This window comes from Rousettus aegyptiacus, unplaced genomic scaffold (assembly GCF_014176215.1).
Source record: "Rousettus aegyptiacus isolate mRouAeg1 unplaced genomic scaffold, mRouAeg1.p scaffold_m13_p_8, whole genome shotgun sequence".
Lineage (NCBI taxonomy): Eukaryota > Metazoa > Chordata > Mammalia > Chiroptera > Pteropodidae > Rousettus > Rousettus aegyptiacus.
Window position 1 is genome coordinate 45891823 of NW_023416311.1, and position 16053 is coordinate 45907875.

Consider the following 16053-nt stretch of genomic DNA (forward strand, 5'->3'; position numbering starts at 1 on the left):
ACTTTTTAGAGATTGTATGTGTTATGGGACATCCCTAGCGGTTAGCCAGTGCCCTTGCTGTCTAGAATAGGTTTTAATTCTCATAGAAAATTAGATTGAAATTTATGAAAGAGTTATGCACTGTACCCCAATAGAGAATTTTACTTTCTTTCATTCTGATATTTTTGGTTACAGTAATAAATGAACTACAGCCATTGGATCTTTGCAATCTACAGATAGTTTTTTATTTTTACTCATACTTGCCTCCTGAGGACTCTGTTATAAGTTACAGTCCAGAGTTTGCATCTTCAACAAATAAGACAGTTCTAGAGACACCGGAAAACAACCATTACGGGCATTTCACACTATAGGCATTTCAAAAAACAGACTCTTGCTCAGGTTTCTGAGTTGATATCATTTAAATACATTTCAGACCTTAACAATGAACTGAGTCAGAATTTCCAAAACTTCTTTTAGTCTAGAGACTGGTGTCTTTGTGAGAGTAGACTGCTAACCAAGATTCAGCACAGCAAAAACTAATTACAGAAGGCTGAGTGCAGTGATGGGACAAATATTATATGGTTATTTGGTTGGAATATTGTTGATGTTGTTGATGTTGTGTTATTGTTCTATTTCTTGGATATATGAGGAAGCTATTTCTCTTCTTGAGCAATCTATAACCCACAACAATTTAGTAGACTGCTTTTATAAGCTGAAATAAAACATTTTACATGGTATTTGATTCTCATTGACTCCTTCAAATTCACAAAATTTTACTCAGTCTTTTTGCTTTCATGATAATATAGTTATTTTCATGACAATATAGTTATAGTTATATATTCAATGAGAATCTATTTGCCTTTACACCAGGATATTACTGGACAAATTGCCTGGAATGTATGAATTGAGAATGATGTTCTTTTAATCAGCTTTGACAGGTAATTTTTATGGAAAATAAAGGTTTACTTTACATATGAAACCAATACCTGTTAAGCCCACCCAGGGAAATTGCCTGCCAGGGTCTTAGACTTACAAATGATAAGAAGTTCTCTTAGGCAAGCCAGGAAACAGCCAATTTTGAGGACTGCAAACAAGAGAGGAAATCATCTAATTTATAGGTACTGGAGAAGAAATTTCGTGAAGAGAGGTTTTGCGACTTGGTTTCTTAGCCTCAGGGTAGCATAATAGAAGCTTTTGAGGTTCCAATCCGAGATTCCTTATGAACTCTCCTAGTCAGAAGTTTATTTTGTGGCCTTAATTCTTAATGCTTAAGTTTGAATCTCAAACTCAAGGAAGCTCATATGGTTGGTGAACATAGTTGCTCGTAAGCTCTTCTCTAAAAGCTGGTAGTAAATATTTTAAGCTTTCAGCAGGACCAGGGTCAGGGTAAAGCGAGTAAGATAGTGCCATACCAAGGTATATTGGAGCTTGAAGCATAAGGAAAAATTAGTAATATTGATCCTGATTTTGTTTAAAATTTGACATTTGTACATTTTTAAAATTTGACATTTTGTATTTATTTAAAAATTTCTTCTGGTTTTTAAAAACATTGTCTCAAAGTATTATTCATTCATTATTCATTACTTAATTTGTTGTTCCCCTTTAAATCTTGTGCCCGAGGCAAGTACCTCAGTTGCCTCACCCTGGACCTGACTTTGTTTCGTGAGCCTTCTGTTCTCTGTGGCAACTTCTCAATTATGCCATTGTAGTGATAAAACAGCCACAAACAATATGTAAATGAATGAGCATAGCTCTATTCTAATTAATCTTTAAAAATAAAGGCTGAAATTTGATTTTCATTTGTCACAATAAATTATTCATCTTTTGATTTTCTTTCAATCACTTAAAAATGTAAAAACTATTCTTAGCTGCAGGAGGTACACAAACAGGCTTGGGACTAAAATTGGCCTATAGGCTGTAGTTTGCTGACTTCTCCTCTTGCTTCACCTGTGTAAACAAACGAGCCAAACCTAATAAAACAAAACTTTTGTGTGTGGTTAACGATAAACTTTGAAATTATTATCACAAGGAAAGGAGACTGTCAGAAAAACTTTGTGAGAATTTAAAATGACAAAAGAAAAAATATTATTACTAGGTGTCATATGAAATGCTAGGTATTGTCTAGCCTAATCTTCATCATTATTTGTAACTGTCATTGTCTCTGGGTAGTTTTGCCACTCTGCTACTTATAAATTGCTGGTAATGCAAATGATATTTGCTAGTGAAGATGCAATTGATTATTTCCCTGTGAATTTTTCTCTATTTTTCATCTAGTAACAAATTCATTTTAGCACTCCCAATTGCCTCTTTTTGTACCTTGTCTGCAAAGTCTCCTTAAACTGGCTTTATATACATTTCTAGTTTCCTTAATAATAATTTTTCTTTTTTAGGTGCGGCAACCCTTGGTTGACCTAACAGATTGCAAGGACCTTGTCATCTTACAATCTCTTATTTTTTTTATTTTATTTTTTATGCCTACAGCACCTTGTCTTCCTAGGTGGTCTTCCATCTAAGTACTAACCAGGCCTGACCCTTTAGCTTCCGAGATCAGAGGGGATCAGGCTTGTTCAGGGTAGCATGGCCATAGACTAGGTTCCTTAATAATTAAATAAAAAACATTCTTTAACACGTTTATTTTATTTTTGTACAAGTTTCGTGATTTTGTCTTTTTTAAAAATGTGCCCTTTAACAATGGGTTAGAATAAACATAAGTCATTATAAAAGTCCAGTTCCACAACCAGGGAAAGTGAGGATAGCTCTTGGATTATTCATTTAACATTTATTGATTACCAATTGTATAGCAGGGTGTTGGGGATACAAATAGGAGTAAGGAAGACCATTTCCTTCCTCCCAGAGTTTATGATCTGATCTAGTGAATTTCCTTCCTATTGACTGAATGATTCATTCACTCTCTTACACTACAAATATTTATTAAGAACTTCTGTTAGTACTACAGCTTCTGCATGTAGAAAAGGTCTTACTTTCATAATTTTCCCCCTCAAATCTCTCCTTTTGTTATCATGATTAATCTTTCTTTACTTGGAAAGCAAGCAGTAAAAACTATTCAGACAGTATCATTAGTTTCAGGCAAAAAGAGTGAGGGGACTTCTATACTTTTTTTTTTTTTAATAGTTTGATTCCATTTTTATTTAAAGAAAATTTTAAAGAATACAAACACATCTATGTGTAAGCACCAATTGTTTGGTACTTCTATACTTTCAAGTAAAAATAGGCCCTGAAAGAGAAGCACCAGTTACCAGGAAGGCTGACTTGACCACCTCTAGTCAGCCCTGAAAGCAGATTAATGTATAAAGAGAATCATAATTTCTCATCACTACAAGATTCATAATAATTTACAAATAAATTTTTAACCATTCATTGTATTGGGAAAACTGCCTATATTATCCAAGGATTGCATATACTTTTTTAATGATGCTCTTATTACTGAGAATGTTTCCTGAAATTCTTCTCTGGAATGGCCTTCAAATGTAGAAGTACACTACTATGAATACCTCAGTGTGTTTATTTGTACATTTAAGGAGGACTTGGTTTTAGAAAGAGTCAAAAGTATTTTGGAAAAAAATTTGTTCTCATCGTATAGATATGAGACAAAATTTTAAAAACAATGATTTATATGACCTCCTTTTCACCTTAATTTTCTTCCACAAGCAAAGTAGAAATCATCCAAAAGCCTTTTTTAGCATTTGAAAGTATATAAAGTATTAAGTATAGAGTACAAAATGAAATTTCCATTTTAGTCCTTCCAATTTCTGCTCCATTGCCTCATTTACCAGTGGGTATCACTATTAACAATATGATGTGTATCAACACCAAATTATTTAGAAGTTTATAAAGATAGATCTATATACACTAATCACACATATGTTTAAAAATCTAGAATCAAGTGATACATATTTACCAATAGTTTTCCTTTTACTCAGAACCATTGTGGGCATTTGATACATAATAATGGTGATATTTTAGACCAGAGAGTTATCACTATACCTAAAAGACATTGTCTGGTAAATATAACTCATGCCCACAGATTTTCACCTAGTTTCAATAATGATCATTTCTCACGTTTCCCTCCAAACTTTTTTTGCAGTACCATTTGAAAGTAAATACTATGATATTTGACCTTAAATATTTGGTACGCATCTCCTAACAAAAAAGGACAGTCTTCTATATAATTATGATACTATTTTATTGACTAAGAAAATTAAAAATAATTAGATAATATAATATCCAGTCCGTATTTAAATATCCCCAATTTTACAATGATAATTTTCTTAGTTATTTTGTTACATTATTTTAAACCAGGATCCAATCTAGGTTCATATATTTCACTTGGTATTTTTGTTTTTCAATCTCTTTATTTTTCATAATAAATTTTTGAAGAGTCTAGGTTGGATGTCTTATAAACTATTGTCCCATAGTGCTGTCTTTTAAATTCAGATTTATTGAGATTTAATTTATGCCGTATAAAATACATCTTTTTAAGTGAAGTTCTATGACTTTTGACAAATTCGTTCAGTTATATAACCACAATCAAGATATAGAATACTCTTAACTCCCTCAAAAGTTCCATTCTGCCTCTTTATAGTAAGCTCTGTAATCTTCTGCCAGATCCTGGCAACCCCTGTTCCGTTTTCTGTTCCTACAGTTTTGCCATTTGGGGAAAGTCATATAAATGAAACCATACAATATATAGCCTTTTTTCTTCTTTTTTCTTTTCCTTTACATTGAACAGGTAATGTGCTGATGTTGTAACAAGGTTTGCAGAAGGCACATCTCACACAAGAGTGTGAACACCCAATTTTCAAGTTTTTGAACTACTATATAGCCTTTTGAGTCTGATATCTTTCACTTAGCATAATGTGTTAGATATTTAATCAATGTGTGGATATACTACAGTTTATCCATTCACCAAGGAAAAATTAGTTGTGTGAGGGTTTTGACAATTATGTATAATGCTGCTATAAATATTTGTATACAGGCTTTTGCATAAACATGTGTTTGTATTTCTCTTTGGTAAACATCTAGGATTGAGAATGCTGAATCATATAGTAAACTATGTGTTTAATTTTATAAGAAACTGGTAGCATGTTTTCCTAGTGGGTGTACCAATCTGCATTTCCACCATTAGTAAATGAGTATTAGTTGTTCCACATCCTTTCCAACCTTTTACATTTTAGCCATTGTAGTAAGTGTGTAATGGTATCTTATGAGTTTAATTTAAATTACCTTAATAAATAATGACGTTGAGTCTTATGTTTGGGGACAGAAATGGATAGTTTCTGGACTGCCATTAGAAAGACCCTACTCCCAAAACATTGAAGTCATTTTTCTATTGTCTTTTTTTGTTGCTTCCTCTTTTCAAGGTTTCTCTTTTGGCTGAGATTATAAACCAAGCCATGATGCCCGCCTCAGTCTAGTCAGAAGGCTGTCAGAATTTTTCCAATCCTGATATTTTTCACTTGCTTGTGTGGATTAAAATTTCTCTACCAAAGGAAAGGAATGAGTTAAAAGTTAGGAGTTGTTTGGTAATTCTTGAAACTTATTTTCAATGGTAGCATACAAAAGAAGCTTTCTCTCTGTGTCTGTCTCTTGCTCTCACCTTCTTTCACAAACATACACACACGCACATACCAATACACCTCACATAGTCTAAATAGACAAATGGCTTCCCAGAAAATGTATTCCATTCTCATGCTTTATTTTAGAAACTATTATTTCCCCATTAACCCACCCTTCAAAGTTTCTATTTAATCATTCTCTAACTTGATCTTAGAGAATATTCCCAAAATGTACTTGAACAGGGTTATTAATTTTCTTCATAACTATTGTCCAAAACTACATTTATAAGAAGACAATATGAAGTATATCTCAATATTGTTGACATGTAGTCTGGAATAGAAAATAATAGTCAGAACTAAACCATTTTAGGGGTAAGGGGAGGTTGGGTGATAATGAAAGTAAATGAAGCAGCATGAAATGGGCAATATAATTTAAAGTAGGTTTTGGGGTTAATCTCCCTTAGAATTAAAGTTCCTTTCAAAAATAAATTTTCTGACAGTTCTTCATAGATTCTTGTCACTTTCCAATGACCGTGTGGTCCACATATTCTTTTAGTGAAAACTCTGATACACTTTAGTTCCCTTAAGACTTCCAAAGTAATTTCTTTCTTTCATTTTTTAAAAATTATAAGAATGTGTAAAATGTTATTGATAGAGAGAATATTATTTATCCTTTCATGGTTAACATGGAAAATAACTATATTTATTTTAGAAATAGAGTTCCTCTAGACCCACAGCACATAAAAAGGGTACCTACCTATCATGATCTGCAGTTGTTACCTGGCAATAAGTCAGGTGAATACCTTTAATTTGTAGTCCAATAAAGATTCAAATTATTCAAAATAGACCTGATTCATTAATGTTTAGAGATGTCAATTTTTTAAGTAAATTTATTTAAATTAGTTTCGAGTATACAGTACATTGGTTAGACATCTATCATGTTCCTAAAATGATACCCCTAATTGCTACCTCGCTCCTCTGGCCCTCCACTTAAGCATCATATTAATGCTAACTGCATTCCCTCTGTCATGCTCCCTGTACCCAACCATCAACTACTAATTTGTGCTTCTTTAACCCTCACCCCATTCTCCCAGCCTCCCAACCTTCCCTCCCCTCTGTCCATCACCAAATTGTCTACTATATTTGTGAGTCTGTTTTTGATTAGTTTGTTCTTTTTGTTCCTTAAATACCACATATAAGTAAAATCATATGGTACTTACCTTTTTCTGTCTAACTTATTTCACTCAGTATAATAACCTCTAGGTCCATCCATGTCGTTGCAAAGGATGCCAATTTTTATAAATATGAAAGACAATAGGATGAAATACTATAGTGATTTATAAGGGAAAATCACTGGCAAAACAATAGGAATTGGAAAGAAGCCCTGACTCCCTGCATTCTTCCCCAAGACACACACACACACACACACACACACACACACACACACACACACTTCCAGAATAAGACTGCAATGAATATCTAAGGCAGTGGTGAAAGAAAAAGAAGATACAAAGAACAGCATGCTTTTCTATAACAGTGATTCTCAAGCCTTTTGAACCAATTACCCTGGAGGGGGCAAAAGACCCTAACATTCACATTTTATCTATTTCCATTTTTCTGGTGGGGGTGGGAGCAGTGACTTAATCAAAAGTGTTGCTAGACAACTGAATTTAGAAGAGATTATGTTTACATCTACTTTGAAAATTGGGTTTTAGACAATATAATTTTTAATCCTTGTACCTTTGTCTTAGCATGTAGTTAGTGGAAATAACAGACACCAAATAGGGTTGCATTTGCATCACTGTATACTGTAGGCATAACTGAACAAAGACACAATAAACCAAATTAAAAATGATTAACGAACAGTAATATGTCATTAAAAAGCAAGTAAAACAATTGAAACTCAAAGCTACTCAAAATAACACAGCCAATATCGTTAATAAAATATCCTTCCAGAAAGTTGAGGGAATTTATGACATCTATGAAGTTAAAGAGAGTAGATTCCCAAATCATTTCTTCCATTGGTTTCACAATTAGACTTTTATGGATGATTTTAACTTTCTATTTTTAGAGAGGAAAATAATGTTTTAATATCTCTTTCTATATCCAAGGAGGATTATTCACTCTGAGTAGCGACAAGGAACAATGCCTGATCACTTGACTAAGGAGGCAACATAAGGCAATAAGTCTCATAATCCAGAGATTAATGACGTCAACTGTATCAGACACAGGATCAGAGGAGAGAGGTGAGAGTTGCCTTCCCTGCATCACCACTCTTTCCACTCTTCCTCAGTCTGGACTTGTTTCCTCTTGTAACTTAAATGGTTGTTTGAATTCATCCGGTTTATGGATCCTGGTTATAATCATTTGATCTCTATAATGAAGATGAAATCCGTTTTATATAGGGAATGGATTGGGAAGGGGCAGCCTGCTACTAGTAATCATACTTGGGAGTGGAGTAAACTAATTTGGAGCATTAACATTTAGTTGTTACAATGATACTACAAATTGTCAACATGGAGAATTGTGGCTTGCCATTTCTGAGTCACTTAAAGTAATTTTAATGATCTGGCCATTCTTTGTTTATTGAGAGCCAACATGTAAGTATTTTAAAATTATATAATAAGAAACCTGATTGTTATTAAACTTAGGAGGAAAAACAGGAAATTGGTCATGGAGACACATGCAACTTAATTCTTTTTCCTAAAGACTCTGTTTTACCATTTGAAAATGAGAAAATATCAGTTATAATATAGGGTATAGCTGGGCACAGAATTGAGGGAATATAAATGATAAAACATCTTTGTGTTGTATTAATTTCATTTACGTAGAGAAAAAGATAAATGCACATCTTCAGCAAAAAAAAAATAAAAAGTAAATAAACACCTACTTTGGCCTCAATTATCCCATTAGTTTATAAAAAAGTGAGAGAATAATGAATTCTCTGTATTAACTCCTTGTTAATACACTAATTCATGAGCTTGAATTAGTCTTTGGAGAGTTATTGATAATTGATTGTTTTGCTTTCTCCGGTTAAATTATATCAAGTCTTTGTTTCACAGGTTAGTGTAGGAATACGTTTTCTCTTCCTGCAACAAGTTATCACAAATGTAGTAATATAAAACAACACCTATTTATCATTTCATAGTTCTGTGTGTCAGAAGTCCTGTCATGGGCTCAACTGGATTCTCTGCTCAGGTCTCACAAGGCTAAAATCAAGGTGTCAGTGGGGTTATGCTCCCTTTTGGAGTTTGAGGTCTTCTCCTAAGCTTATATATTTATTGGCAGATTGAAGGGCAGCCTTTGCTGGCCAACAGCAAGGGGCTACCCTCAGTTGCTAGAGGTCTGCTGTTTTCTGCCTTAAAACCCTATCAACAAGAAGTTTGCTTTTTCAAGGCCAAACAGTAAAGCACCTGCTCCTATTTTGGCTCTCTTCGACTTCTAGACCCTCTTTAAAGAGCTCACTTAATTACCTCAGGCCCAACCAGGATAATCTCCCTTTAACATGCAGCAGATTAGCAACTGACTACAGGTACTGGTGATTCACATTAAACAAAGTAGGGCTTAATTCTGATGAAAATGATAATCAACTAATACTGAAACACCACAACTGAAGACTGTGGTAGCTGCTGTGAAGGAAATGAAGAGGGTGGTGTGGCAGACCTGGAAGATAACCATGCATTCATTAGTCAAGAGAAGAGCTGAAGGAAGAACAGTCCAAGCAGCAGCTGGACTTTTATATTACATTTAAAACAAACTATTCAAGAATATAGAGTGTTCTCCCAAAGGGAATTTTCTAAAAGCTGTTTTCTTTACTATCTTTGGCTTTGAGTATTACGTGATTCGATAAGGACTTAAATCTATTGAACACTTGGGTGTTGCATGCTCTCTGGATTCATAAAAAGTCCTCTGCCCTCAGAGTGCACTTCTAGGCTATCCATTGAACCTACCACAATCGGTGGGATCAATGGCATGTAAACTGTGCTCTACTTCTGTCATCAGTCTTACAGGATGTTTCAGCAATTTATAACAACCATCATTACCCAACTGCAAGCATTAAAACCTTTGATACGTGTGTCCATTTTTATAGGCAAATGTGAATTTCAAAGTGAGTATATTGTATGTCAACAAAGAAGAAAAGGCTTTTCTATTAAACTGTTTTCGACATTTAAAATTTATATACTGGCTTTCACTGTCAATGTATGTCATACCCCAGGTTTGAATTTTATTGAAATATAACAAGAATTTCTATAATAGAATATATTATTTCACCACAATAAGTTATACCTTGAAATAAGTCATATGAACACATACACACGTCACTATTTGGGGGTTCTTAATTTCTTCCCTATCCATCATCACTTCCTCTCTACCTAATTCGTAAACAAATTACTAAACCCTGAAAACTCCACATGAGAGTTTCTCAATCCCACCCTTACTTCATTATCCCTGTCTTAATTCAAGCTTTTAAAGCCTCTCCATTGACCCTTTGAACAATATTACTAGTCTTCCTACTAAAAGCCTCTTCCTATTCTAGTCCATCTTTTATACAGTTGCCAGGTTATGTTCCTAAAAACTGAACAAAGTCTCCGTCCTCATGAAGCTTACATTCTAGTGAGAGAGACTAAAAAAAAAAAAAAAGATAATGAGGTACAAAGACAATAAAAACAGGGTAAGAGTAAAGAGTAAAGGAAGGAGTCATTTAATTTTATTTCAGTCTTATTGAGATATAATTTGCATACAGCACTGCATAAATTTAAGGTATATGTCATAAGGAGGAAATAATTTTATATAGGGTGGTGACATTTGATTATAACATATTCAATGCCCTTCAGCCAAAGACCAGCAGGAACCCACCCATAGTCAAAAGAAGTTAGGTTTATTAGCACAAAGAGGGACTTCTGAGAGTCTCAGAAAGGTTGTAAACGACTTATAGAATGGCTTGTGTTAGGTGATTTGGGGAAAGTTCAAGACTTTGCTCTGGATTGGATGCTGTCAGGAAGCAGAAGTAATTCTATGACTGGATATTTTAATAATTGTTATCTAGAAGGTAGGAAGAAAGGGGCATAGCTAAAGTTATAATTTGTCAAGAAACAGAAGCCTCTTATATTAGCCAGAAACAGAAGTCATTCATATTAGCCAGAATTAGTCATTTTGGTGGTTTGGAGGATGTTCTTGTATTTGTCATGTTTAGACATGATTATGGAGGGGTATTTTTATCTTGTCTATTAAGGTTACAGAGTGGCTATGTCTGGTGTTGATGTTTTGTAAGACTGTTTATGTTCAATAGAACACTCAGACCTAGCTCCTAGCTGAGAATACCAGTGACACTAAGGCCTAGATAATAGTTCCAGGCTAGATTCTAGTTGTTCAGGATGTTTTTCTTTTTAACAAAGCCATCAAGTGCTAAATAGCAATTTATAACTCTTACTCATAATTCTGTTTCCTGAATATTTAGAATATTATCAGAGTTATTGCTTAGGGTTAAGAATTCTAATACTCATTACAGTTCTGGTGATGGAAGTAGTAGCTTACTTTATTATTACTAAAATATATAAGATTCTCTGCTACATGCTGTGGTAAAGAGAAAAACAGCCACCTCATTGTGGCTGAAAGACTCTGGAATTCTAAGTTAAGAACTAGTGCTGTGAGTTTTGGAAACCACTTTAAAAGTCTCAACCGCTTGCCTCATCTCTGAAACAAGAAGTTAGATTTACATGTAGTTCTGTAGGTTTGCATAGTGTCAGGCTGTCTCTGCAGTAATCGCATGGGTTGCTTGTTAAAATCAGGTAGAGATGCTAGGGCTCCGACTTCAGAGTCTGATTCAGCTTAAGTTTTTGAGATTCTTCTGTACTGTTTTCTCCCTTCTTTTTCTCAACTGCTGAGTAGTATTCCACTGAATGAGCATACCACTTTATTTATGCATTCTCTACTAATGGACATCTGGGCTCTTTGTAGATTTTGGTGATCACGAATAAAACTGCTATAAATGTTTTTGTGCAAGTCTTTTTGTGCATAAATGCTTTCATTTTTCTTGGATAAATACCTATAAGTGGAATACTAGGTCATAGTTTTTAATTTATATGAAACTAATGAGTCCATGATTTTGACAAAAAGTAATAAAAAAGCTTAGAACACCCTCTCCTTTTGTTCAAAGTGTGGCCTGGTAGAGATGGCAAAGAATGTGTTACAAGGCCTCAGGCAATCTCCTTCACTCCTAACCTCCTGTCTGTAGGAATGCTGCTCTGGGGCCACGGAAGATCTCTCTACAGCAGGGGTCCCCAACCTACTGGGTAGTGGTCTGGTCTATGGCCTGTTAGGAACCCAGCCACACAGCAGGAAACTGAGAGAAGTTTCATCTATATTTGCAGCAGCTCCCCAGCCCTAGATCAGCTTCAGCTCCACCTCAGATCATCGGGCATTAGATTCTCATAGGAGCCCCAATCCCTGGTGCCAAAAGGTAGGGGACAGCTGCTCTACAGCCAGAGGGATGAAAGCTATCTGGATAATATCTGTAGGTAAATGTAATTTTGGTAGTGTACTTTATAGATGATAAAGGTACATAAAATCTTTTTGTAAATCTTTGCCTCTAGGTTTCTTGGAATTCCATTTTACTGTGATTAAGCTCAGAAAGGGAAATCCCTGAATATTGGCAGTCCTAAAACAAAAGTCATTCTTGACAAAGGCGCCAGTATCACCTAAGGTTTGACGGTATGTTTGGGTGAAGGCTGGGTGAGGTTGGTCTCTGTGGTGGGAAAGTCACACAGGCTCAAACAATGGTCTCTAAGCTGATGGGCCTTGAATCTTGCAATATCGCTTCCTCAGTTCTCTCAAGTTATCCTTAGTAGCTTTTTAAACACCTACAATTTTCCTTCCATCCTTCAGTAGGTAATCAGGCTCCACTTAAAGGAAAATAGAGACAATTTGAAAGAAACTTTCACTCTCGTGCCAGAAACACCCACTTATTTGTATCCATTTCCATCAGTTCTTTCCTTATTTCTTCCCATCACAGCAGAAAGTATCCCTCCTAAGGTACCTGCCATTTCATCTTCTCCAGGGCCTTGTTGTTCTATCTCTTATCATCTTATCTTCTCCTTTATAATGGATCATTTCCCATTGCTAAGCCTCTTCTAATTTCTCCCTTGTGAAAGCTAACCTCTCAACATTAGCTACTGCTCTAGTTATTGCCTTATCTCTCTAGTATCATTAGAGTCAAACCTTCTAAAGAGTTGTCTGTAAAGCCTATTTCCTCTTGCTCATCTAGGTCATCAGATCTGTCTACAACAATTTCACATACAATAGGCACTGTGCAATCATTCAAAAAGTATATGACGGATAGATTGATGGGACTCCGAGGGTGCAGACGTTATACAGTCATCTATAGCTTATAGCCTGGGATGTTGGTTGACTCACTGGGTTGAGAAACTATCTTTCTGGTGTGTATAGGTAATTTGATATGCTTTCATTCTGAAATAAAGTTATGGTTTAGTCAGTAGTCTGCCACAAAGTATGAAAACAAGTAGAGTAACACAGCAGTGCAGCACTACTAGTTAACCCCTCCGTAACGACACCACCAGTGTGCACCACCCAAGGGCCACGCCTGTGCCACACCACGGGGAAGTTAGCCTGGTAGCCAGGGCAGCCTTCCGGCGGAACCCTGTTTACGGCTAAGTAGCCATGGTATCCCAGTCCGGGGCGGGGGATTGAGGTGAGGGGAAGAGCCCAGCGGCTCCCGGCCAATGGCAGTTCTTGAACTTACACCTACAGACGTCAGCGCGGCTGTGCAAACGGATGTCACACAGCTGGCTCGGAAACGTCTCCTCCCGCCCCAGAAAAGGGGCGTGGACCCAGCTGCCGCCGCGAAACCTTGGGCGACAGCAGGGGAGCGCGTCGCCACCCCCGGGTCCCGCGCCCTCGCCGGCCCGCTTCCCAGCAGTCCCTGCCTAGCGGCCGTCCCGGGTGAGCAGCCGGGCGCCCGCACCCCCGCCCGGAGCGCGCCGCCGCCGCCGGCTCCGCCCCCTCCCCCAGCGGGGCGCGCGCCCCTGCGGCTCCGAGCTGTATCGCGGGCGCGCGCGCCGCCGCCGCCGGCGGAGCCGCAGTTAAAATGGTCCGAGCAGGACCCTGCGTTTCCCCCGCCGCCGTCACCGCAGTGACTGACTGAGTCGGCAGGCCAGGCTCGGACTGGTCGCCTGGCCGGCGGGCTCGCTCTTTCCGTCGCGTCCCTAAAGCTCGCGCCCATCGTTCTCCCGGCTTCCCTGGGCAAAGCATGTAGCCCCCGACGGGCGCCGGGGCGGCCCGCAGCTGACGCCCACCCCCACCGTCGCGTGTGTGCCCGTGTGTGCGTGTGTGTGCGCAGGGCGGGCGACCCCGCTGCGGGCCCGAGGCCGAGCCAGCAAGCGGCCTGACCCGCTGCTGGGAGCCCGCCTCTCCGGGCCTCCCTCTTTCCCCGTCCCGGTCCCCCTCCTCGGGGCCTTCTATATGGGCCACCTTCTCTCGAAGGAGCCGCGCAACCGCCCGAGCCAGAAGAGGCCTCGCTGTTGCAGCTGGTGCCGCCGCCGCCGCCCTCTCCTCAGGCTGCCCCGCCGGACCCCGGCCAAGGCGCCCCCCCAGCCGGCGGCGCCGCGGAGCCGGGACTGCTTCTTCCGCGGGCCCTGCATGCTCTGCTTCATCGTGCACAGCCCCGGCGCGCCCGCCCCCGCCGGCCCAGAGGAGGAGCCGCCGCTCTCGCCGCCGCTGCCGCCGCGGGACGGGGCCTACGCCGCGGCCGCCTCCTCCCAGCACCTGGCGCGGCGCTACGCGGCCCTGGCTGCCGAGGACTGTGCTGCTGCCGCTCGCCGCTTCCTGCTCTCCTCGGCTGCCGCCGCCGCCGCCGCTGCCGCCTCGGCCTCGTCTCCAGCCTCCTGCTGCAAAGAGCTGGGGCTGGCTGCGGCCGCCGCCTGGGAGCAGCAGGGCCGGAGCCTTTTCTTGGCCAGCTTGGGGCCCGTGCGCTTCCTGGGGCCGCCCGTCGCCGTGCAACTCTTCCGTGGGACGACGACGCCGCCGGCCGAGCCCCCCACGCCCCCCGAGATGGTGTGCAAGCGGAAGGGGGCCGGGGTCCCTGCCTGCACCCCCTGTAAGCAGCCCCGCTGCGGCGGTGGGGGCTGCGGCGGCGGTGGCGGCGGCGGCGGCGGCGGGCCTGCGGGAGGAGGCGCCTCGCCTCCGCGGCCCCCCGATACCGGTTGCTGCCAGGGATCCGAGCAGCCACCTCAGCCTCTCTGCCCCCCGCCCTCCTCTCCCACTTCCGAAAGTGCCCCCACGGAGGCCGGCGGGGACGCGGTCCGAGCGGGGAGCACCGCCCCCTGGCCTGCCCAGCAGCAGCATGAATGCGGCGACGCGGACTGTCAGGAGCCCCGCGAAAACCCCTGCGACTGTCATAGGGAGCCGCCCCCCGAAACCCCAGACATCAACCAGCTGCCGCCATCCATCCTGCTCAAGGTGGGTCTGGGCGAATGGCGCAGAGATGCGCGCTTTTCTCCAACCCCAGCCTCCTTCTCGGAGGTTTTCTTTACCCTCCTAAGTGCGGAGGAGGGGGTTCCCTGACAGCCAGAGACGTCCAGAGGGGCGATTGGGAAGCCAATGGGAAGGATGCTTACGGCCTGTTTTTTTAAAGTAGAAAAACTTGGAGTCTACTGCATGTCTTTTAATAGCTTGAGTTACGTACAGTCCAGGGTTCATCTATTATTAGATTCCCAGCCCAAAGATTTAGAACCTGGTTTTCTGTGAAATACTTTTATCAGTCGGGAAATTTGCACTTACTGGGTAAAGACTTCGTATATTAGTATTCGAAAGTCTTCAAACTACTTCAGGTTTTGAGAACTGGTAATTGATGTCAATAACAGTTAACTTTTCTTTTGAGAATTTACTATGATCAGGCACTGTGCCAGAGTTTTATATGTGGAATATTTCATTTAATTCTCTGATTACTGCTGTGAGATAAATGTTAACGTCCTTAGTTTGTACAAGAAGAAACTGATATTTCAATACTATGTGCCTACAGTAGTAACTCAGGCAGAAGTGGTATTTGCTCTGTGGAGCTTACAGCCTAGTGGAGCTTGAAGAAATTATATGACTTGCCCAAGGTCACACACAGAAAGTGAGAGGCACATCTGGGGAATTTAGGCCTGCTTGACTTGAAAACCCTTTGTTTATGCTGTGTTGTATTAACTTCCTACATTTTAACCCTTACATAACAGCATACATATTACCAGAAAGTAAGGACAAATGCATTTTTTGTTGTTGGGGGATGGGTAAGTGGAGAAGAGAGATGGGTGTCTTGTGGGAGCTTTGTCTCACTTTTAAGTACCAAAAAACATTCGCGATTTTGTCAATGCTAGTGATAAACTTAATTATGTGATAGAGTTTATGTTAAGTTGTTATTAACAAATTATTTTTTTCATTTTCTCTCTTCTTTGCCCCCCCCCCCCGAACCCACTTCTGTAATTTAATAACTGTAAACCTA

General features: G+C 39.9%; 1 protein-coding gene, 1 non-coding gene and 1 pseudogene across 4 annotated transcripts in view; 1 reads left to right on the forward strand and 2 right to left on the reverse strand.

Annotated features, from left to right (window-relative positions):
- Positions 1-2451: 2451 nt before the first annotated feature.
- Positions 2452-2568, reverse strand: LOC118606977 (annotated as a pseudogene).
- A 2151-nt stretch (positions 2569-4719) lies between these two features.
- LOC118607202 lies at positions 4720-4820 on the reverse strand. The gene has a single exon (XR_004952737.1). It is a non-coding gene; the product is annotated as a small nucleolar RNA U13 (small nucleolar RNA).
- An 8806-nt stretch (positions 4821-13626) lies between these two features.
- The window catches only part of FBXL17 (F-box and leucine rich repeat protein 17), a 444087-nt gene continuing 441660 nt past the window's right edge, over positions 13627-16053 (forward strand). For 2 of the 3 annotated variants that reach the window (XM_036225333.1, XM_036225332.1), the window contains exon 1: positions 13627-15029. In XM_036225333.1, coding sequence (XP_036081226.1) covers positions 14034-15029 — 996 coding nt within the window. In that variant the 5' untranslated portion in view covers positions 13627-14033. The remainder of the gene's footprint in view (positions 15030-16053) is intronic. The other variant, XM_016137227.2, reaches the window with a different exon arrangement.